Source organism: Phascolarctos cinereus, unplaced genomic scaffold, assembly GCF_003287225.1.
Source record: "Phascolarctos cinereus isolate Bilbo 61053 unplaced genomic scaffold, phaCin_HiC Scaffold_1;HRSCAF=81, whole genome shotgun sequence".
NCBI lineage: Eukaryota > Metazoa > Chordata > Mammalia > Diprotodontia > Phascolarctidae > Phascolarctos > Phascolarctos cinereus.
Genome location: NW_027555514.1, coordinates 129,266,158 through 129,291,293, shown reverse-complemented (window position 1 = coordinate 129,291,293; position 25,136 = coordinate 129,266,158). Strand labels below are relative to the sequence as shown.

The 25,136-nt window shown below is 37.2% G+C and overlaps 1 protein-coding gene across 10 annotated transcripts in view; it reads left to right on the top strand.

Moving 5' to 3' along the window:
- Positions 1–25,136, top strand: part of ST7 (suppression of tumorigenicity 7) — a 283,470-nt gene that overhangs the window by 238,053 nt on the left and 20,281 nt on the right. For 8 of the 10 annotated variants that reach the window (XR_013486445.1, XM_078154112.1, XM_078154131.1 and 5 more), the window contains one exon: positions 20,609–20,759. Coding sequence is in view for 9 of the 10 variants with exons in the window: in XM_078154112.1 (XP_078010238.1) it covers positions 20,609–20,759 (151 nt within the window). In the remaining variant the exon portion in view is untranslated. The remainder of the gene's footprint in view (positions 1–20,608; positions 20,760–25,136) is intronic. The other 2 variants (XM_078154113.1, XM_078154138.1) reach the window with 1 other exon arrangement.

The window sequence follows — 25,136 nt, the reverse complement described above, 5'->3', positions numbered from 1 at the left end:
TGACACGAACAAAGGTTCAGAAGGATATGTGCTTTCCATATTTTCTGTCTCAATAAACATATGACATCGGGTCAGTTTGTGTCAAGAACATTATAGGAAAAAGTAACTCAAAGAAAAGACTTGTAAGAAAGTGTTTTAGTGGAAACACTAAGAAATGTTTAAAGTGTAAATAGCGGAAAGAATGTCAGGTCTGGAGCCAGAGGGTCTGGATTCAAATCTTGCCTCTGAGGCTTACTACTCACCTAACCCTGGGCCAGTCATCTAATCTTTCTGGGCCTCTCTTTTCTCAAATGAAGTGGTTGGACTGGAAAGCTGCGGATGAGGAATATCAGCCTCCAATTTGAGTTGCATGACTGAGTTATTTGTCTTGTTACAAAATCTCAATGTTATGACATATAGAGATAGGGTAATTCATGAACACTGGGTAGTGGGTTTTTTGTGTTTTTTTCCTGTAGTTTCCTACAATTTCCTATTCAGTAAATTCATTGATTCAGCAATCATCTATTAAGCATTTCTTCTGGTAGGGCACTTTGCTAGGAGCAGATACAAAATTTAAATGCGTGTGCATTCTCTAGTAGTAGTTCTTATTAGGGAGCAAAAGACATAACTTTGTTAGCCAAGTATAACTTGGTTTCCACACTAGCAAAGTGACAGGTATGAACAGCCCTCTTGAACATCTCTTTCAGCTGTGGTATCTAATGTCTGTGAATGTGGATTTTATTAGTGAGTAACTAATAAGGTAAACTTGTATTCTCATATGGCTATAATAATTCAGGGAAGGAATTTTTCTATAATGATTTATAGAATAGTGGGTGCTTCATAAATGTTTATTGAATCAAGTTGAGTTGATATTTTAGTGCGGAGGTATTAAATTTGCAGGAGGAAAAGATGCTAAAGGAGCATCTAATTATCCTCAGTGAATTCGAGGCACCAGACCTGAATGAACCATATCCAGCAGTACTGAAAGAATTTGTAGGGGTAACTGCTGAACTTTGAATGATGTTTTAGTGAGCTTTGAAAGACTAAGGAGGACAAGAAAAATGACATAGGACTGGAGGAAAGCAAATGTTGTTTCTACTTTGTAAAGGGGGAGGAGGATGAACCTGAAGGCTGTATGCGAATGAGCTTGACTTCTGTCATGAGCATCTAGGAAGGCAAACCTTGTTCACTAAAATACAGCTTGACCTCATTAAGATTAGGTTGTGGCAGATTAGCCTCATTAGAGTGGAGAATCAGGAGAAAGCACAAATATAGTTTACCTAGAGTTCTGGAAAGCATTTGACAGAGTCTGTTGTATAGTTTTTATGGACTAAATGGACATATGTGAATTGAGGACTATTTGAAAGGCTGGATCCAAGGAGTAATCATAATAGGTTGATGTCAACTTGGGGGGTGGCTTCTAATGGAGTGCCCCTGGAAATTTATCCTCAGCCCTTGCTGTTTTAACGTTTTTATTAATGACCTGGGTAAAGGCATAGAAAATATATCAGATTTATAGACAAAGGCTAGCAAACCAGCTAATACATTGAATGACAGAACCATATTCTAAAAAGACCCCTTGACAGATTAGAACAAGCTAAATCTAATATGAAGGAGTTTAGAGCCATAAATACACATTTTTATATTTAGTTTTTAAATTTCAACTTTACAGATACAAAATGGAGGAAGCATGATAGTAGTTTGTCTAAAAGAAATGTAGAAGGGCAATAAGAGTCAGCAGTGTAACATGGCTGTCACAAAAAGCTAACGCGATTCTAGGAAGAATTAAGAAAGCCATGTATTAAAAGGAAGGTGATTCTTGGTGCCCTAGCCAAGTTATTGAGTTCATTTCTGGATGCCATATTTTAAGTAAGACATTTATAAGCTAGAGCAATTTCAGAAGAGGACAGCAGGATAACAATGAGACTGGAGATCATATCAGACGAGAATCAGTTGAAGAAAGTGGGGCTTTTTAACCTGGAAAAGAAGAGAATTGAGGGTGATATTAGAGCTGAATTCCAGTATTCAAAGTACTGTCATATGAAAGAAGGGCTAAAGGTATTCTAGTTGGTACCACCAGGCACAGGGAGGAGAAGCAGGCAGTAACCAACATGATGCAGATCAGACCAATGTGCTGCTGTAGTGTAGCTAGCACCTAGACTGAGACAGACCAAAGTCAGGTGCTCTGAGGTCCTTAATACTCTGTCTTAAAATGCCAGAAGATGCAGAGCTTTGAACTTTAGAGATGCATGGAGGCCAAACCCTCAAGCAAGGCTGATCATCCCACCCAAAATACAGTGGAGGCAGAGACTGGCCCTGGCACAAAGCCCCGATTTGGGAACTAAAGCTGAAGAGATGAGTAAATTTTAAAAAAAACAACCCACTATTTAGTATAAAAATTTATTGCAAATCTAATCCTATGATGACTACAGAGACTCAAGGGGAAAAGTAGATTTTCCACTAGGACTACATGAATTTCAGAGAAAATGAAGCAAGATACACACACACACACACACACACACACACACATACATACATACATACATACATACATACATATACATATATATATAAACACACACATACACACACACATATATATATATACATATATATATATAGCACTTAAGGAAAAAATTAGAACAGAATAAGTAGCTTAGAAAAGAAAGTAGTAAACTTTACTTAAGAAATGGAATCTCTGAACCCTAGAATAGACCAAACAGAAATTAGTGACAGTGAGAAATACTAGAGCAAAATTTTAAAATAAAAAATGAGCTCTAATATTTTAAAAAGAGATTTAGAAAACAGGTGGAGAGATAATTTAAGAATCATTGGACTCCATGAAAACCATTATTTTTAAATAGATTGAACACTTTGTTTCAAGAAATTATAAATGAAACCTGCCCAGATGTATTAGAATAAAAGAGCAAATTTAGAAAGAACTCATCAGTTGTTTACTAAAAGGAACTGCAGGGGAAATATCCCAGGAATGTCATGGCATCCACAGACTCTACATCAAAGAATAAATAATGTAGGCATCAGCAGAAGTACCCTAGTCAGGATAACACAAAACTTAACAGAGTTTACTAAAAACCAGAGATCTTAGAATAGACTATTCCAAAAGGCAAATAATAAGGCTTATAGCCAAGAATAATGTACCCTGCCAGGCTGAGCATAAACCTAAATGGAAAGAAATAGATGTTTTAATGGAAGAGAGGTCTTTCTAGCATTCTTGATAAAAATTCCAGAGCTGAGTATGAACTTTGAAATACAAATGTGAGAGTTTATAAGAACCTTCTGGGAATGTAAATTAATATGAACAGCTAGGAGCTACATCATGATATGATGCTAAAATTCTAATGGAGAAGAAACAAATGTCCCTTCAGAACTTTAATGTCTTCAGAGGGTATTAATGGAGTTAAATAAGAAAAACAGAGGGCCTGAGGGTGGATTAGTTTTGTTCTAGCGGTTTTAATAGAGGAAAGAGAAAGGAGAATAAGAGGAATGTAACACAGAAGAAGGAAGAAGAGGTTGGAACTTGCTCTTTCTCATGATTGGGATATGTGAGATTATGTAAACATAAAGGAACGGATGAGTGGAATAGGTATCATTTTTATCTGAAACAGAAATTTAAAAGAGGTTGAACATACACACAAACCATTTGGTGTAGAAATTCATAAACCTCAGAAAGGAAAAAAGCATATAAGAAAAGTAACAATAGAATAGTAGTTAGTGACTGGGATTCCCTGTACTGAGCCCCCTGGTAAACTTTAAATCTATTTTATAAAACATAGGGTTACTTCAGATATGCAGGATGAATCATTTTTACCTTTTTTAAAAACTCCTTCCCAATTGCAGGGATATGCTTGCTTATGAAAAACACAATACATATATAGACATATATATTACATATATGCAATTTTTTTATTCTACCACCATATAGGTAATACCGTGTCATTAAGATATAGGCTAATTATTCTCAAAAATAATATTGACTTATCCTTTTAGAGCATACATTACAAGTAGTAGCCATTTGATTTTAGTGACTTTTTATGGAAATGAAAAAAAAAAAGCACTCGTAGCCTTTCCAAGTTTTAGTATGGTTTCTGACAGCCTTAACTATCAAAAGAATAGCCTAAAACTGGGGGTTGGGAGTAGCCTTTCCTGTTCCCCTTCATTCTCTACAGAAAGACTTTTGAATCCCTGAAATTACCATCAGGAAGCCTTAGAAGAGACATACTTTGTTGGGGGAAGGTGATATGGTTTAGGCCATAGTTCTGAGTTTATTACCTCTTAATTTATACAGAGTTTTGACTCCTTGATGATCTGATTTCTCAGACCATGGCAAAAGGGAAAGAGCTGTAAGAAGCAGTTGATGAAACCAGCACTGAGAAAGGGAAAAGAAAATTACATTAAATTTAGTATAGTAAGTGAGGGTGATCTTGAGCCATCAATAAAAGGTTCAGGATACTCTTATTTATGAAAATAAGGAAGATGTAATAAATTTTTAAAAAGTTTTTAAAATTTCCGTCCAAAATAGTTCAAGTTTAACCCAAAAGAAAAAAAAACTCTGCTTAAAGGAATTAAGCATCGTATGGCTCATTATTGCTCATATATTATCTAAGTTTTACACTTGCCATTGTGTGACTTAAGCTGTGGGAGAAGATAATCAAATCGCTCATTTGTGGGGTGGAATGGGAGGAGGTTACATTGAACTTTCTTTGGCCACTAAGGTCCAGTTAGTAAACTCACACTTCCTGTGAACTGAATAGTGCCCCCCCAGAGATCTACAAAGAAGTAACTGGTCTCTAAAAATAAGCAATTTGTCAGGTGTATGATATTGAGTACTTATTAGCACTAAAAATATATAAATTATATTGACTTCTAAGTCATAATTTATTCACTTATGCATAATTTATTAACACATGTGATACTTGGATATGTCAGAGTAATAATAACATTAAATGAACTCATTTCTTCCCTTTTGCATTGAGATCCATAGTAAAGGACCTATTCATGTGTTTTGCTCCCGTTGTTCCCAGTCCTGAATTCTTTTTAAATTTTTATCTGGAGTACACAGTGATAGAAAATAGGTTCCTGTTTTTAAAATATGCTCCTTCTCCTCTTCCCCACCCCATCAGGTGACACAATGGTTAGAGCACTGGGCCTGGAGTCAGAAAGACCTGGGTTCAAATGTGGCCTCAACCATTAGCTATTGTGTGACTGGGCATTTCACTTGACCCCTGTTTGCTTCAATTTCTCCCTCTGTGAAATGGGGATAATAACAACAAATGAGGTAATAATTATAAAGTGTTTAGGTGTAGTGCCTAGCACATAGTAAGCACTATAGAAATGTTAGCTACTGTAATAATATTATTATTAATATCATTAATTAAAATTATTATTTATTATTATTAACATGATGATAGAAAAAAACAGATGAGTGAGTTCTATCCAGTCAGATAATGGAGTTAGTGATGTATGGACATCTTGATATTTGTTATGTGTATTGGGATTTGTCCTGAATAACAGCAGCTTTTTAAAATTTCTTTAAGATTTGTTCCAGCAAAATGAACTTTTTCAAACATTGGTGACATATGTAACAGGCACTAGGTATTGCACAGCTTTTTAATCAATAAATTTTAGTCATTGAAATGGGAAAGTCCCCTCAGTTAAATTAAGTACATTAATTCCTGGACATAGGGACCTAGTTTGTCATTTCACCCTTGCGAGGATCAGCGGTGTCCTTATGAAAGAGTGCTCGCCCCTAAATACTTCCTTTGAAATGCTGCTTTTGTTAGTTTCTGTAAGCCTGATGGATGGACATCAGAACAAAAAGAAGACAGAAACAGAGATAGACAGTGGCAGAGAGAATATAACTACACCCTGAGACAACTCTCACTTACCTTAAAAATATGGGAGAAAAATTGACTATTGATAGAATAAGTCATTTGGGAGTAAGAGAAAGGTTTTGTTCCCATTCAGACAACATGCTGGACTCCTGATCATCCTGGGATGTGGATTATATGTCTTTCTCCCAGGCCACCCAAACCATCTCAGTAATAAGAGCCAGGTTCTAAGAGCACAGATACCCTGGAACTGGTTGGCTGTGGGATATAGCAGCTGAGAGGAGCCATTGGTGGGGGATTACAATTAACTAAGTGTGTAAGACTCAGTTTTTTATATGATATAAGTCCATAAGTAGACAACTTGCTAGTCTGTCTAACAATGGTTTCTTGAAACTCAAACATTGTCACTAGAATGTACGCTAAGTGAGATGCCACAGTTGTATACCTTAGGGATTAGTGGGACAGCATGTAGGCACTGAATACCTGGGGAATTGTTAAGGAAGGGAGGATGAAGGAACTCCCCAAATAAACTTTGCCTCTCAAAAGGTTGGCCTGGGGCAGTACAAGTTTGTTGACTTAACTGGTCGAGATTGAACTGAAATTAAAAGAAGTTGAATTGGATACTTTATAGGTGTTGTCTTCATGATAAAATTTAGCATTGGAGTGTGTAAAAGGCTATTGGAATGAAGAAAGTAAGGGAAAACAGTTTTTATGACACAAATTTATTGACTTAAAATATTACACAAGGGAAAAAAGAATCCCACCTATCAGTGTAAAGACTCCAATTTCATGAGGATTTCAGAAGGCTTGTTTGTCAAGGGAGACAGCATGGTAATTGTGTATGGTGATGAAGTGTATGTAGGGCATTGTTATAAGGATGAAAGGTTTATTTCATGCAAACTGTGGCAATCCCACCTTTGCATCTCCATAAGGCTGATTGACAGAGTATGAAATTGTTTCTTAATCCAATTTAGGTCACACAGTGTGTAGTGGGTCTTAGCATTTTAAAATGCTTGAAGCATGAAAACAGAACGAAAACATCATTGCTAGGTTTTTTGTGATATTGCGTATCGGTGGCACATTTGAGAAGTATTATTTTAGTAAAAAGTTTAAAAAATTGAATATGTTGTTCCAAGTTTTGTTTGGTTGGTTTTTTTTTAAGAGAAAAGGGAGCAGAAACCAATTTTTAGTCTTATTTCCTAAGGAAGCAGTTAAGTGATCTTCATTATCTCTGGGTTTTTCCCCTGCCCTGACAGTGCCCTCTACGCTAGTATCAACCAAATAAGCTAATTATAAGCATCCCAAAATTGTGTATCATTGGGTATGTATAAAAGATATGGATTGGAAGTATATCTGAAAAAATCTTGATTTAAGAGACCAAATCTACTGACATTATTTATCCTCTCCCTTCCAGTATTTGTTATTTCTGGTAGGTTGTGAGGTGGTACCTCAGAATTGTTTTAATTTGCCTTTCTCTGATAAGTAGTGATTTAGAGTTTTTATGTGACTATGGATAGCTTTGATTTCTTCTTCTGAAAATTACCTGTTCTTATCCTTTGACAATTTATCAATTGGGGAATGGCTCTTATTTTTATAAACTTGACTCAGTCCCCTATATATTTGGGAAATAAGGTCTTTATCAGAGAAACTTGCTGTAAACTTTTAAAATATTATTTCATCATCTATCATAACTTGAAGCAAAATGTAGTTTCCCTGATTGTCTTTTTCAATTAGATTTAATTTTGCTTTTACTTTGTCTGAGATCATGATTGTCACCCCTGTCCTCTTCATTTCAGCAGAAGCATAACTGAATCTGCTCCTGCCCTTCATTTCTACTCTGTGTGTCTTTCTGTTCTAAGTGTCTCTTATACACAACATATTGTTGGATTCTGATTTCTATTCCATTCTGCTATATGCTTCCATTCTATAGATTAGCTCATCCCATTCACATTCACATTTATGATCACTAACTGTGCATTTCCCTCCATCCTTCCATCCTCTGTTTATCCTTCTCTCTTTTTATCCTGTCCCTCCTCAAGTCTGTCTTGCTTCTGACCACTGCTTCCCCCAATCTGCTCTTCCCTTATTCCCTTATTATCTCTTATCCACTTACCATCTGTAAGACAGATTTCTGTATCCAACTAAGTATGTATATATATTCTTCCCTCTTTGAACCAATTCTGATGAGAGTGAGGCTCAAGCATTTTCTGCCACATTTTTCTCTTCACAATAATTTCTGCCACAATTTTCTCTCCTTGCATATCTCCTTTATGTGAGAAAATTTGCCCCATTTTACCTCTCCCTTTCTCCTTCTCCCAGAGCATCCTTCTTTCTTATCCCTAATGTTCTTTTTTTTTTTTTTGAAATCATTCCAACATAATCAGCTCACATCTGTCCCCTCTGTCTATGCAGACTACTTCTAACTGTCCTAATAAGGATAAAGTTCTTAGGAGTTACATGTATCATCTTCCCACATAGGAATATAAACAGTTTAACTCTATTGAGTCCCTTATGGTTTCTCTTTCATGTTTACCTTTTCAGGCTTCTCTTGAGTCTTCTGTTTGAATATCAGATTTTCTGTTCAGCTCTTGTCTTTTCATCAGGAATTCTTGGACATTCTCTATTTCATTAAATGTCCATTTTACCCCCTGAAGTATTATTCTCAGTTTTGATGGGTAGGTGATTCTTGGTTGTAATCCTAGCCCCTTTGTCCTCCAGAATATCATTTTCTAAAACTTCTGTTCCTTTAACACGGAACCTGCTAGATCTTGTTTGATCCTAACTGTGGTTCCATGATATTTGGATTGTTTCCTTCTTGCTGCTTGCAGTATTTTCTCCTTGACCTGGGAGCTGAGGAATTTGGCTATAATATTCCTAGAAGTTTTCATTTTAGGATCTCTTTCAGGAGGTGATAGGTAGATTCTTTCAGTTTCTGTTTTATCCTCTAGATCCAAGATACTGGGGGAATCTTCCTTTACTAATCACTCTTTTTAAGAGTAGTCCCACACATGCCTTAGAACCAAGCTTAATAATAATCCATTTAAAGCTTCTGATTGGCCCACCACTGTTTACTTAGCATGTCTGTGTTGGCTAGCAAAGGGTACAAGTAGGTGAAAATTTAGTCACTGGACTGATGGAAAATAATCTCATAAATCAACAAAACTATAATGAGATCACCATGAAAAGCTAACCATGATTTTCTATTTTTCCTATTTTTTCCATAGAGAAAAAAAAGAAAGACTGCTCATCTGTATGTGACTTAGGCAAAGGGTTAGTGTTAAAGCTACTTGTAAGTTCCTTCTGTCCTTTAAAAAAATTCAGGCAGCTAGGTGGTGCAGTGGATAGAGCACCAGCCCTGGAATCAAGACACTTGAGTTCAAATCTGGCCTCAGACACATAACACTCACTAGTTGTGTGACTCTGGGCAAGTCACTTAACTCCAATTGCCTCACCTAAAAGCAAAAAAAATATTATTTTGCCCCCCCCCAAAGAAAAAGATGCATATAAGTAACTTTAGTACAAGTTAAGGCCATATTGGATAATCAGTGTACATTTTTGGGACAGCTAGGTGGCACAGTGGATAGAGCTCTGGCCTTGGAGTCAGGAGGATCTGAGTTCAAATACACTTGACACTTACTGGCTATCTGACCCTGGGCAGGATTCCTGTTCTGGAATTCCTGAATTCTGATAGACATTGTAGGAGAATCATAGAATCACAGAACTAGACAGTTCAAAGGAACCTCAGCAGACATCTAGTCTAACCCATGCACAGAAAGAATATACCCCCAAAAGTGGTTGTGCAGCCTCTTCTTAAAGACTTCCAGGAAGGAGGAACTTTGGAGGAAGCCCATTGTTCCTTTTAGCCAGCCCTAATTCTTGAGAGAGAGAGAGAGAGAGAGAGAGTGAGTGTGTGTGTGTGTGTGTGTGTGTGTGTGTGTGTGTGTGTGTGTGTGATGTGAAGATTTTAAAAGTATATCATATACACCATTATTCAAGTCACTGATAAAAATGGTAAAATAGCCACTCCTGCCATGTTGACATTGAATCATTAACAGCTACTCCTCGAGTTTGGCCATTTATCTCTCCATCTTTTGCACATGAATATGAAAAAGTTTTGCTAAAATCTATGTAAACTATATCCACATTCCCCACATCTACTAATTCAGTAAACCTATCCAAAAAAGCAAATGAAGTTAGGCTGTTCTTGAAGCTGTATTGTCTCTTTATAATCATTGATTCCCTTCCTAGACATTCACCAAACATATCCTTAATAATCTATTCTGGAAAATAGTAAAATTGCTCACTTATGAGATTCCCGAACAGTTAGAAGACACAGGGTACATTTCTTTGTCTAGGTCCCTAGACCCATTGGGTAATTTCAAGCAAAGTTCTACCAGTAATAGAAAAAAGCAAGCAGTGTATTTCTGTTGTTATTGTATTCTGTTGTTATTAAAATTCTTTTAAAATGCCAATCACAAAGAAGCAAGGTGTGCCAATGATTAACAAAACTTGCTAAGTTTCATCTGTTTATTCTTCTTAAAATGATATGAACTATTCGCAGTTCCAATTTCTTGTATTGCCTTCTTCCACTAAGCAGTTGTTCATGCTATTCTCAGAATATACTGTCCCTTATCTTAGCCCACTAATGTCTCTTTCTTCCTACAAGGTCCAACTTACATGGCTAACTCCTCCTAGAAGTCTTCCTTGTTTATGTCCTCCACACTTAATCCCACACCAAATAAAAGTGGTCTCTCCTTAGTTTCTCGTAGCACTTTACCTGGACCTCTCCTTTTTACCTAACATATTTGTTTGAGGCCATATGGTGTAAGAGATAGAGAGATGAACTTAGAATCAGTGCCTTGGATGCTTACTAGCCAAGCGATCATAGGCAAGTCACTTAATCATTATGATACCTAGTTTCCTTGTCTGTAAAATGGGAATGATTACTCCTGTGATAGTGCCTCACAGGATCATACCCCACTCTCCCTCAGATAGCCACTTATGGGCTTTGTCTCCAATACCCCAACACCCATGCAAGTTCACAACATTGATGTCATCATATGCTCATCACCCTCTCTTATTCCACCTATCCATTCAGCTGCCAAAGCTCTCCTTCAACAAAATCTTTTGACATCTGTCCTCTTCTCTCTATTCACATAGCCACCACCCTAGTTCAGGGCCTGTAACCTCTCTACTGGACTATTTAAATAGCCTCCTGCTTTGTCTCCCTGCCTCAAGTCTCTGCCAATTCATCCTATTCATACACACTTACCAAAGCAATTTTCTTAAATGACAGATCTAACCCTATCACTCCCCTAGTAAACAAAGTCCAGTGACTCCCTATTGACACTTGGATCAAAAATTATTTCATCTTTTATCTCATCCTTTTCTAATTTATATTTTTGTTAGAGTTATAGTATACATAACTATTGGTATAATAGTACATGCATATAATTTGTGAATTAGTAAACATGCACTTCAGGGGTACATCCCCCCCCATTTTTAAACTGATAGCTGTATGTAATCAGAAAAGTTCATAGAACACTAATTAGAGGATCAAATGAGAAAATATGTGTAAAGTTCTCTTAGAAAACTTAATTGCTTTATTTATTATGTATGTACATGTAGTTTATAAATTCCTTGAGTTCTGGATCAGTGTTATCTCTACATATTTATATTCTCATTACAACATGTAGAGCTTAGTGCAAAACAAATGCTTAATAAATGTTTATTGAATGGAATTGAGTTGAATTGGACTGAATTGGATTTTTCTTGAGGAAATAAAAAATACTAAATCCTTTTCTATAGAAGATGCCAGTTCCTCTCCAGATATGTATTAATTAGTCATAAACATTTGATCAAAATCTGGATAATTTAACATCACCTTCAGTTCCATCAGAATCATTTTCAAAATGAGCAAATAATTTGTTGAGGTCTTCCAGGAACATGCGTGTATAATAGGGAATTATACATCCTCTCTACCCTTGAAGAGCTAAGAGGACAAGATGAAGTCATTCAGTTCATGTCTGTCATAGCCAGCATTCAAAAAATTATTCTGGTATGGCTGTCTTCACTTGAATTTGTGCCATGGTTGATGACTCTCTACAAAGAGTACAGAGATAGCTGTTTGTAGATCAGATCTTGTTAATTGTGAGTAATGCTATCTTCTGGACTCACTATTTTTCATCATGAAGAAAAATCTTTCCAGACTCATCAAGTGCACCACTGTGACCCACTTTTGCCCATGGAAATTAATTATACTTTGAAAAGAAATTTAAACTCTGTTTCCAGTGACTTTGAAGTCCCAGCTAGAAAACCAAGGACTTGATGGCACAGGTTGTGTTTTCACGTCTTCTGGTGGATCATCATTAATTCAGAGGAGAAAGAACAATATGGGAAATATTGTTGTCAGAGATGTCAGAGAACAGAAGTTGATTTCATGACCATATGTCATATAACAGAAGGCTAGGTCAGTTCTTGACAAAGAACAGAAAGGAAGATAGTGGGTAGTGAAGAAATACTGGATTTCACACCAGGGATCTAGGTTAGGATTCTGGCTTCACTGCTTTTTACTTATGTGAATTTGGGCAAGTCACTTGATCTCTCTTGGCCTCAGTTTTCTCAAATAGAATAATAGTTCACATTTCTTTTGTGTTCTCTGGTTTACTAAGTATGTGCCCTATTATATGATTACAAAGTCAATAACCAAGGGGGTTAGAATATATTAACTCTAAGGTTTCCTCTAGCTCTAACACCTATAATCTGAGTTCCAGTAAGAATATATAGGGTGAATATATGTGTGTGTGTGTGTGTGTGTGTGTGTGTATGTATATATGTATGTATATATGTTTATGTATATATAGCTAAGACAGCAATATTCATAATTAACAAAATCTGATCTATAATATATAAACTATGTAGTTCCACTGTATGTGTTCTGGGAAAATTTGAGGAAGAAGGAACACTGTTCATAATTGGAGGACAAAGAAGGATTATGCATAGAAAATAATACCTAAGCTGAGCTTTAAATTAAATTTAAATTCTCAAAGAAGAGAAGGAAGGAGGTACTGCATTCTACTCATGAGATAAAGTCAGCATGAATACATCAAGGTTAAATATAGCTTGTTAATTTCAGGGAGCAAATAGAAACTACAGTTTGGCTAGAAGTTTTGAAGAGGAATAGTATGATAATGAAGTAGCTTGGGTCCAAATTATGGAGGAACTTAAATGCCAGCTTAAGGAATTTGCATTTATCCTAGACACAGTAAATACTACATAAGTTTTTGAGTAGGAGCATGACATGGCCAGACTTGGGGAAATTATTTTGTTAGCTATGTGATGACTAGATTAAAAGAGTGAAAAGTTTAGAGACAGGGAGATGAGTCAGGAAGCTATTAAAATTGTCAAAGTGAGAGGAGATGAGGGCCTAAACTGCGGTAGTGGGAGTTTGATGGAAAGAAAGTGAATAGGTGAGAGAGAGACATTGTGGGGGTAGGATCAGCAGGATGTCAGAAACTAATTAGATGTGAGAGGAGAGAGGTAAAAGAGTCACAAGTGGCTGAAGTATAAGTGTAGAGCTCAGGTAACCAGGACAGTGGTGGTGTCTTAGAAATAATGAAGTTGAGAGGGACATACTTAGAAGGGAAGATGGTGAATTTAGTTTTGGACATATTGAGTTTGATATGCTGGGGGAATGTCTCCGTGGAGACAGATATACTGCAGCCAATTGAAGGTATAGATCTGAGGTTGAGGAGAGATAATTTAGAAATTCCAGATGTGGATTTGGGAGGTAACTGCATTAAGATGATAACTAAACTCATGAGAGTTTACCATGGAGGAGAGTGGAGAAAGGAAAGAGGATTCTAGGAGAGGGGCCTCATATTTATAGGAGGAAGGAAAACAGAGGACCAAAGTAGACTGAAAAAGAATGGTCAGAAAGGTGGAAGAACCCAGAAACCCAGAGTAGAAAAAGTGTCCAAGGGAAGAAAGTCATCAGTGATTTTGAATTCTTTAACATTAACTATTGACCTAGATAATGACAATAACAATATTTCCCTTTAAGGTTTACAAAGAATTTTCTATAATTTTATGATTTGATCCTCACAATAATCCTGCAAGTTGGTTATGTTGGTGTTCTTATCCCCATTTTGCAAAGGAGAGATTAGTTGTGTAAGTGGAGAGATGGGGACAGATGAGATCTTATGGTGATAGACATAAGATTTGGCAACTAATAGGACATGAAAGATGGGGGATATTAAGGAGTCCAGAATGACTCCATGTTTGTGAACCTCAGTGACTGGAAGGATGATGCTACCCTTAATAAAAAAAATAGTTGTTGAGAAAGATGATAAGTTACATTTTGGATGTGTGTATTGAGATCCCTAGGAGAAATCCAAATGGATGTTCAGCAGGCATTTGTACTGGAACCCTCAAAGAGGAGGAGCTCAAGTCAGGTGTTGTTTTGGTTACATCACACTGCTTCTGTCACCTCAAGATCCCTCCTAGCTTTAATTCCTATAATCCTATAATCTTTTCTCTCTAAGAATCTGATTTGCTGTTGTCTGAGACAGTGGAGTCAAATTCACATGTGAATGGGAGCCTCATCTAAACCATACATAAAGAGCCTTGTGGGCCACATATTAACTTAGAAAACCACATATCAATATTAGCGGCTTTTATTGTTTTGGTTTTTTTTTATTTTTCAGATATTTCCCATTTTCATTTTCTTCTGCTTCAAGCTGTACTTAGGAGTGTTGTGGGCCACTTCTAGTCTAAGATATACATCTGACCATACCCACTATTTCTTTCCTTAGCTATAATGAGTTGTAAGAAAACATGATCACTCATCATTGAAGATTCCTAACATTTCGCTTTGCCAGCTGCTTTCTTGATTATCATAACTAGGTCTAGGGGGGCAGCTAGGTGGCACAATAAATAGAGCTCCAGCCATGGAATCAGGAGGACCTGAGTTTAAATCCAGCCTCAGACACTTGACACTTACTAGCTGTGTGACCCTGGGCAAGTCGCTTAACCCCACTGACTAGTGAAAAACAAACAAAAAAAATTAGGTCTAGGGTAATAGCACCTCTGATCATTTTCTTTACCTTTGGAGAAAGAAAAGTCTGTAGCAAGGAAATCCAGCAATTTATCAGATTATCTGCTTTTAGCAGGAAAAATGTTCCTCAGACATCTTTTGAGTTGACATCCCCAACCCCGACCCCATCCCTCATCATTGTATCTGGCTTTAACATGACTTAATTTGCTGCTGGTAGTAAAAAGACCATGGAGAATTTGAAATTAATTCTCTAGCATTGATAGTTACATAAAGGGTAAAGTTAATGTAATTTTCCTTAACTTGTTATTATTGAATCATCAAATCATAGTGTAAGAGGATGTCTTAGAGGCCATCTAGTCCTACCTGCAAGCCAATGAAGCAATCCCTTTTTCATTGTTCCTGATAGTTGCTTCACCAGCCATTTCTTGAACTCTATCAGTTGTGAGGAGTAAACTATTTCATAACTCTTAGAAATCATCGTCTTAGTTAATAGTTTTCATTATAAATGCTCGGGTGTTAGGGGGAGAAAAAGAAGATCTTGGTACAAATACATTTTGAAAAGTTGCTTCTGAATCCTTTAGAAATACTGTACTTTTAGAGCAGTGTTATTTGGGAATCTGGGAAGAAAATGAGAAGAAAGATGGCAGACCAAATAAGTTGGTATGCAAGTCTAGCTGGTAGGAGCCAAATAGTTATTATAGACAGGCAGATAGAATTCTCTGATTTTCAAGCCTCAGTTACTCTAATTGATTTCTGCATACTTGTGGATAGGGATCTGCCCTCTTCCATTTATTTTTCTCTTGACATGTAAGATGTGAAATGTTGTTCCATGCTTTTCTAATTTAAATGTTGCACATGTTGAGAACGGATCGTGCCAGGCATTTTAACTTTAGCCAAAAAATAGCACATTGTTGTTATTAGTCTTCATTATCTGGTTAGGGCCAACATTGTGTTTGGAACCATACAAGAATATAAATCTAATTTATAGGCATAGCCTAGTTTAGACATAAAATCCATATGATGAGAAGGAAGTTAGGTTTCCATGGTGTGAACTTGCTTTGGTTAGTTTTATAACACCAGCTATGTGGGCATAGATCCTAAAACTTTGGGGAGTGATATTTCAGGAGTGGGGGTTGTATGTTACTAGAGGCTCAAAAGCATTATTTTGCAAACAATTTTCTTAAATAACTAGGCCTTCCCAAATTCTCTTTGGCCCCAAAATTTACATAGACTCCACCCCATTTACTGGTGCCAGGCCCTCTTCCTCCATAGGTCTCTTTCCTTTAGTGCTCTCCAGTTCACTAGGCTAAAAGAACAGTTTTTTCACATACAGATTCTCATGAAAAATCATAAAATAAGTATTTCCCCAAACCAAATGAGACCAGAAGGAAGCAAAGCATATTTTATTTTTGATTTAGCTTCTGACTGATTCTCATAAATTCCAAATCTAACTTGTTTTAAAATTTGGACAGATGAGCCAGTTTTTATTTTTGTGTTTGGTCTTAACTTGTACTCCCTAATGCTTTCTCATAGTGTAGAGCTGACCCTGGGTTCCCAAGAGCAGTGCCAGCATAGTGTATTCTCCAGCACTTTCTGCCCATCCAATCTGAATCAGTAAGCATTTATTAAGATACTGGGGATACAAAGAAAAAGCAAAAACTAGTCCTTGTGCTGAAGCTTACTTTCTACCAATGGATTCATGAGCTATGACTAGACATCCTCCAGGCTGCCACCGCTACCACATCCAGAGCTCAAAAACCACAGCCCCAGGTCCTGCTGGCTACAACACAGACCCCTCCCCGCCCCTCCTCCCCGGGCTCTCAGGCATTCAGCCATTTGAGGACAGCCTAGCTAAGTAATCAGGGCAGCATACAAAAGTATGGCCCAACAGATGGTGAAGGTTTTTGGCTAAAACAACTCATGAAGACTTTTTGCATGAGAGAGAGGAAGGAAGTGAAGAAAGGATGAAGGTAAGGAAGAAGGAAGGGAAAAAAGAAAAGCAGGGAGAAAGTAAGGAAGAAAAGGAAGGAAGGAGGGATTTATTGACTACCTCCAATGGGCCTGGAACTGTGCTGGTTACTTTGCAGTCTTATCTCATTTGAGTCTCACAATGATCCGGTGAGGCAAGTGATGTTATTATCTCTTGTTTTACAATTGAAGAAACTGAGGCTAACAGAATTAAGTCACTTAGCCAGGGTCACACAGCTAGCAAGTGTTGAAGGTCACATTGGAACTCGGGTCTTCCTGACACCATGCCCAGCACTTTATCCACCATCTCACCTAGCTTCCAAAGTTGTGATATGTATAAATCAAGAAAGTGCCCACAATGATGAAAACAAGGATTTTTGGAGATAAGTTGATCTTAATGTCAGAATCAAATTCTTATTTTAACCCAGCCGTTATATAACATTGCACTCCTGTGATCAAAAATCTTCAGTGAGATCCTTTTACCTGTGGGATAAAACACAAACTCTTTAACCTGGCATGAGGGGAAAGAAAAACATGGCATAGTGCATACTGTGGTGGTCTTGAAGTCAGGAAGACCTAGGCTCCAGTGTTGCTTCAGACACTTGTTAGCTGTGACCCTGGGCAAGCCCCTTTCCCTCGAGCCTCCATTTCCTCTTCTATAAAATGGAGATAGTAGTATCTGTAATCTTTACCTCACAGGGTTGCTGTGAGGCATAACACATGTAAAGTTCTTGGCAAATGTTAAAATGCCTTATGAATATAAGCTGTTATTTTAGGGACCTCCACAATTCAACTCCACTCTGAAATCTATGTGATATGGTGGAAATGGCTCCAGACTTGGAATCAGAATTCTCGCATTGGCATCCTGGTTTGATCAGTTATTGCCTGTGTGACCTGGGACTAGTAATATCCTTTCTCATCCTCAGTTTCCTCATCTTTAAAATGAAAGAGTTGGACAAGATGGTCACTCAGGTACCTTCCAGCTCTTATCCCTGTCATAATCGTACCCTTCTGGCTTTATTTCACGTCATTCTCCTTCACCCATCTTTTGTTCCAGTCAGATTTGTCTACTAAGTGTTGCCCATACAGTCCTACTCTATTCTTCTCCCTCTGGGCATTCTAATGAAAGGCTCTCTACTTCTTACCTTTCCTGATACGCACCCTTATTTCTCTCTCTTCCCTCCACCCCAGCTTAAGGGTTTTTTCCTCTCTTTCTTAAATTTCCTTAGAGCTCTTTTGACATCTCCTTTGGTCTCATCACATTCTACACAACTTGCTTTGTACGTGTCATATTAGATTATAAGTTTCTTGAGGGCAAGAACAGTCATTTTTCATCTTTGTATCCCCAACACCTATTGCAGTGTTTTGGGTTACTTGTTTTTCTTTTGATGCCAAGAATGGAAAATTTCATCCCTCTGACTGGCCCGTCCAGAGCAGCTTTCAGAATGAGTCTGTGTCTTTCTGGGATAAATGTAAATGTCTGCACTGATTAAATTTATTTTAATTGATATTAAATTGATTAACTGATTTATTGGTTGATAATTAATTGAGAATGAATAATTATTAACTGATATTAAATTGATAACACTGACCAGAGAGGCAGTGTTAGACAGCAGCTTCTGCGGGGAAAAAAAAAATTTGAGCATTTTAGTGCACTGAAAATTCTATTGGAATTAATTGTGTGATGTGGCATCTAAGGCATTTGTACTTTTATTCTGTGACAGTACGGAAGCACTGGAGGTTTTTGAAGAGGGTATTAATGTAATAAGACATCTGCTTTATAGGAAAATCATTTGTAAGTTGGGTGAGGCATTTATGAGATAGGGGAGAGATTAGAGAGATCAATTAAAAGCCTATTACAGTAGTCCAGACAAGAAGTCATGAGGGCTTTGCATAAAAATTGTGGTTATTTGAGTAGAGACAAGGAGGAAAATATAAGAAAAGATATGAGTGTGGTATTATAGAGTTGATTGGATGTGGGAAGAGAAAGGGAAGACTCTAAAGGGTTTTAGCCTGGGGATAGATTTCTGGGGGTCTGTAAACTAGGATGGAAAAAATTACATCTTTATTTCAGTGTAATTGGTTTTATTTGTAACCCTATGCATTTTATTTTATTCATTTAAAAGCATTATTCTGAAAAGAGGTCCATAGGCTTTACCAGCAGGATCCATGACACAAAAAAGGTTCAGAACCCTAGCTCTAAGATGATTCCACAGTTTTGAATATAATTTCCAGGAAGGTGGCAATGTCCCTAACAGAAAATTCATAGTTCAAAGAAAACATGAGTTTAAGATAGAGGTGAAGATAATGAGCTCCATTTTCGATATGCTGAGTTTAAATGTCTATGGGAAACCCAAGATAGATATCCAGCAAACTGTTTGGAGAGAGATTATGGTTGGATGTATAGATTTGAGAGTTAACTGCATTGTTAATAAAATTCATGGTATTATATAAGATGACCAAAAAGAAGAGTTGAGAAAATGAAAAGGCAGAGGAAAGAGCCTTGGGGAACAAACAGGTTCCTAATGGGAAAGGAGATGAATGATAATTTAGCCAAGAAGACTGAGACAGTGGTGAGGCAGGTAGGTGAAACAAGAGAGAGCCATGTCATAGAAGACAAGGAGAAAAGAATATTCAGGAGGAGATTATACTTAATAGTTTCACAATAGAGGGATTAAGGAGAATGAAGACAGAGAAAGTCCTTTTGATTTGGTAGCTAGGAGATCATTGGTAACCTTGACAAGAAAGTGTTAGCAGTTAAAAGTCTAATGGGGGTTGAAAGCCCAGCTGGAGGTGAGAAAGTGGAGTGATTATAGATAACTCTCTATGAGTTTGGCAATGAAAGGTAGGGGAAATATAGGGTGAGAGCGTAAGGAGATAAAATCAAGAGAAACGTGGTGTGTGTGTGTGTGTGTGTGTGTGTGTGTGTGTGTGTGTGTGTGTGAGTGAATTACAAGTAAGACCTAAATATATTTGTGGGGAGCAGAGAAGGAACCAGTAGATGGGAACATATTGAAGATGAGAGTGACTGAAAGGTCAAGCTCTCAGAGAAGAAATGAGATTAGACCAAGAGCAAAAGTAAAGGGGTCTACTTGGACAGTTTGAAGGTTTATCTCTTTCTTCAAAGATTGGAGAGGAGGAGAAAATGGATGAAGATATTAGGAGGATTTTTTGATGGTCTCAGTTGTCCCAGTAAAGTAGAATAAGGTTATCTGCTGAGATATAAGGAGGAAGGATAGAATCACCAGCAGTATAGTGATAGCTTAGTTTAGAATTGATAAAAGTACCATATCCTTCTCTTTGCCAGACCCATGTAGTTAAAATCAATTGCTGTCCTTCCTGTTCAATGTAAGTCTCTTTAAAGTGGTTAGTTTTGTCATATCATGCTGTAGTTTATATATGGCCATTTTACATATTTTATCATGGCTACAGAATTAAATATGTACCTGTAATTGCATCCAAACTTAATCTGTCTTTTTTTATGGTGACTGAGTCTATTATTCTTTTGATCAGAGATCTATGACTGAAATTTTCTCTGGCCCCCAGTATAGGAGACTTCTACAACATTAACCATCTGTCAGCAAGCTTTGGAAGGGTTGGATATTTCAATAATTGCATTCAAATGTTCTAATGAGATTTCAGGTTTGATGAAATACTCATGAATAGTACTTTAGGGAAATTGGTCTTTCTGTATACATTGTTGAATTCCAAATTACTGTATATTAACACATCTGTCTCTTGCCTTTTTTTATTTCAGTACCTACTAGAAATGAAAAGCTTAATCCTACCCCCAGAACATATTCTGAAGAGAGGAGACAGTGAAGCAATAGCCTATGCTTTCTTTCATCTTCAGCACTGGAAGAGGGTGGAGGGGGCTTTGAATCTTTTACATTGTACGTGGGAAGGCAGTAAGTAATATTCTTTCTTTGAAACATTTTCCTAAAAAAAGAACATGAAAAGATATTAAACCTGTTTTACCCAAAGTGCTTATGATGAATGATGAAAATTTGCATTTATATAGCTCCTTTCATCTATGATCTGCAATCACGTTAGAGACATTTAATTAATCAGACTCACAATTCCCCACTGAGGTGAATATTATTGTGATAATGTAACCTTTAAAGAGAGAAGAGAAGTTTATACAATCATGAAGATGAAAGCTTTCATCACCTTTTCTTTGCAAACATACAGTCAAAGCATAAGAAACTTTTGTCTCTGGACAGTAATATGTGGTATGAAGTTAGACTCCTATACATACATACGTGTGTGTGTGTGTGTGTGTGTGTGTGTGTGTGTGTGTGTGTGTGTGTATGCGCGTATGCGCGCGCTCTCTTCATATATAGTTTTTCCAAGGTAATTCACCAAACAACACCTGTTTTGCCATCTCGCAGCTAGACCAGCTGAGTACAGAAGAGCAGAGGGTGTACCTATATACAAGCTGTATATATGTTCATCCATTCAGTAAATATTTATTGGATTTCCTACTGTTTTAGAGACTGAACATGGGTATGCAGAAAGAAGGTCCCTATCCTTGGAGTTTGTAATTTAATTGGGGAAGGAAAGGCATACACATATGAAAATTAAGTAAAAGAAAAGGCTGCTTAAAGTGTCTTATGAATAATACCCCCATACTTCCAGTGGATATGGATAAGAGCGATATAGAATGAGAAGAGATGAATAAGGTGTGTTCTTTCACTGTTAGATTACCAATCAATGTATTTATCGCAGGTCCAGCAAAGTAAACAATGTGTAGTACTGTAGGGACTAAGAGGATGGAGAAGTGAGTGTGCTCTATAGCCATGAGGTAAGACTTCATGGAGGAGGTAGGATGTGAGCAAGACTGAAGAAAGGATGGAATTTGGCTAGGTCAGGTTCTAAAGGGAGTGAAATGTAAATTCCCTGTTGGTAACATCACATGAGCCAAGGCTCTAAAATGAGAGTGTATAAATGGTGTCAGGGTAACAACAAGGAGCACAGGATTAATGGGAGATTAGATTAGAGAGGTAAATTGAGGCCAAATTACAGAGAACCTTGAATGACAAGCTGGAAAGGTTTTTATATTACCATGTAAGCAACAGAGGGAGAGAGAATCATTAGAGGTTTTTGAGCAAAGGAGTGGCGAGTCCGAAAGCTTGTACTCCAGTCCAAACTCTCTGCTTGTTAGCTGTGTGACTGAAAACAAGTCACTCTATCTCTCTAGGCTCCAGTAGCTTCATCTGTAAAAGGATGATAATGTCTGTACTAGCTAACTTAGAAGGTTCTTGTGAAGAAATGGCTTTTGTAGCCCTTAAACAGTATTGAAATGTGAATTGCTATCAAAGTGGTGGGGTTTTTTTAATTAAGTACATATAAATATATCAAGTAGATTTCAATACACAGAAGTCAGAGTGTACTGTTACTCAGAAAAATCTGGGAAAAGTCATGTGATGCAATTAATTGAATCATGGTTTTGTCATTATTTTCATGAGAAAAATGTATTGCACTTCATTGAAATTTGAATATTTTTCAGTGTTTTTTTTCTGTTTAGAGTGTGTGTGTGTGTGTGTGTGTGTGTGTGTGTGTGTGTGTGTGTAGTCCTTTATGATTCTTCCTCTTTCTGGCCTTTTCCTCATGTTCCAAGAATGGAAGGAAAGAAGGAAAATGTGAAGTCCTTCAGGGCTAAGCCTGTTTCATTTTTTGTCTTTGCGTTCCCAGTGTTTGGTATGTTTCCGTGCCTATACAGGTGCTTAATAGATGTTCGTTGAATAAAAATTAAGAAAAAGTTTTTGAATAAGTATTGGAAGCGAAACTGGCAGTCATGAGACTCAAACAGTTTGTCTTCTTATTTTTTTCCATTGGGCACTAGGATAGACTGGTAAGAAAAGAGTTCCCTTGGAGAATTAATATTATCTAGTTACATAATTTACTTCTAGAGCTTGAGGGTTGTTGATTTTATTGTTGGTCCCCCTCCCCCCCATAATATATTGCAGGTGTATGTTATCCAATACCAGAAAGTACACCTGGGCTTATGACTTGCATGAGTGTATAAATGCTACCATCTGGTTGTGGGCCTATTATTGGCTTTATTTTAGTCTTTCTCAAATATGTAAGAAGTGGTATGAGGATGAGAAAAAAGGAATTCTGACCCATCAACTCATAGATCAGACAGATTATGGAAGGGACAGAAAAGCCAAAATATGGTGTATAAATGCAAGAAACCTAAATAAACAGATTAATTAAAATACTTAGTACTAAGTAGTGGCCTTGCTTTAGTGGGAGTCTTAGACACTTGATGATGGTTGGGGAGATACAATGATTTGAGATTACAAACTGCAGGAAAGAATAAAGAGGTGTGGGAAAGATGTGGTATAATTAGGGATAATTAAAATAGGAATAAAAATCTTATTGGGAAAATTAAATACTGTAGTATCTCTAGGTTGATATTACATGGTTCCATAATAAAAAGATAACAAAGACTACCAGACCATAGTCTCAGTTATCACCTCTGTGCAGATGACTCTCAAATTTACTTGTCCAGCCCCAATCTCTCTTGATATCTAATCTTTTACCTCCAACTTGTCCGATTGGACATCTTAACCTCAACGTAGATATCTTAAAATTATCATGTCCAAAACTGAATTCATTATCTTTCCTCCAAAACCCTCCTCTCCTCTTAACTTTCCAGTTACTAGAGAGGGCACTACTATCCCCCCAGTCACCCAGGCTCACAACTTAGATACGATCCTTCACTCTTCATTTTTCTCTCTCTCCATCTTCTATCAGTTATCAAGTTCTTTGGATATTAACCTCCTCTTCTTTGACAGCCACCTTGCTACAAGCCCTCTTTACCTTATTCTTAGACTACTCCAGTAACCTGGTGGTTGGTCTCCCTGCTTCAGGTCTCTCCCCATTCCACTCCTCTTTCCTCCACTCAGCTGTCACATTGTATTTCCTGAACACATCATTGCCCTATTCATTAAATTCTGTTGGCTCCCTATTTCCTCCAGGATCAGATATAAAAACCTCTGTTTGACTTTTAAAGCCCTTCATAACCTAGCCCCCTCCTTTCTTTCAGGTCTTATTTTTAAAAATTAAATTAAATGCATCATTGGGAGGAAAGGTGCAGCAGAGTGTTATAGCTGGGGCAAAGGAGTGTTTTTTACACAGATAGTTTAAGAACCCATGACGAGGGGAAATGTTTTGGACTTAGTTTAAAGAGGCGACAAGGTTATAAAGGAAAGAACAGTAAACTTAGAATGATAAAACTAAAGCTTAGATTATGATTCTGCTGCTTAGTATCTATGGACCTTGAAAAAGTCATCTCAGCTCTCAAATGCCTCATTTGTAAAATGATGGGATTGGACTGAAGGATCTCTAAGGATCCAGACATATCTAAATCCTCTGATTACTGGATAGCAAGCAATCCCGGTGATTTAGTGTTACTCTTATAGTTGTTAGTTCAGCATCCTAATGCAAGAGTGGAATCTAACAAACATTTATTAAGTGCCTGCTACACATAAGGTATTTGTGTTCGGTACTGACAAAGCCCAGAAATCTATCACACAGGTGTTTAAATTTCAAACAAAGGAATCTTTGTACAGTTTGGATTTTTAAAAAATAAGATAAAAATGTAAAAGTTAGTAACCTATAAGAAGCCTAAAGATAATTTTTAGGAGGTAGGCAAAGATCAGAAATTGCAGGTGCAAGCCCAGCTGGCAAAGTAAAAAGAATTTTGCAGGACAGTTGGGGGAAGGAATTTCCAAAAAGTGGAAGAGTAACCCAAATGAGATCTGAGAAGCCCACAACAAAAGCCTGGCCAGTGAAGTATAAATGAAAAATTAAGCCATTGAAAAGAACTCTGAGGGACTGATAATAAGGCTGACAGTGAATGAACTCTTTTAGTTGGTGGGAGATTGCCAATCATGTGAACTGGACAAGTTGCTACTACAAAAAATAGTGGTTATTTTCTAGGGTTTTCTTAGCCAGATCGACAAGAATAATGTCGATGAATTACTGGGCCTACAGCATTTACCTAGAAGTTTTGAAAGAATTCAGGGGTGAAAAGGTGGGCAGGGCAGACTTTGGATTCAGATACACAGCCTATCATTACAGCTTTCCAGTAAACCTTCAGACTGATTGTTTAGCAGTAGGCAAAGAAGTGGCCAGTGAGTTTTAAAGTGGGTAGAAAGGAAGAATGTTTTTATCAAGCACCTACTATGTAGCAGGCATCGTGCTAAGCGCTTTATAAATATTGCTCCATTTATTCTCACAAAAACACTGGAAGGTAGGTGCTTTTATTATCTCCA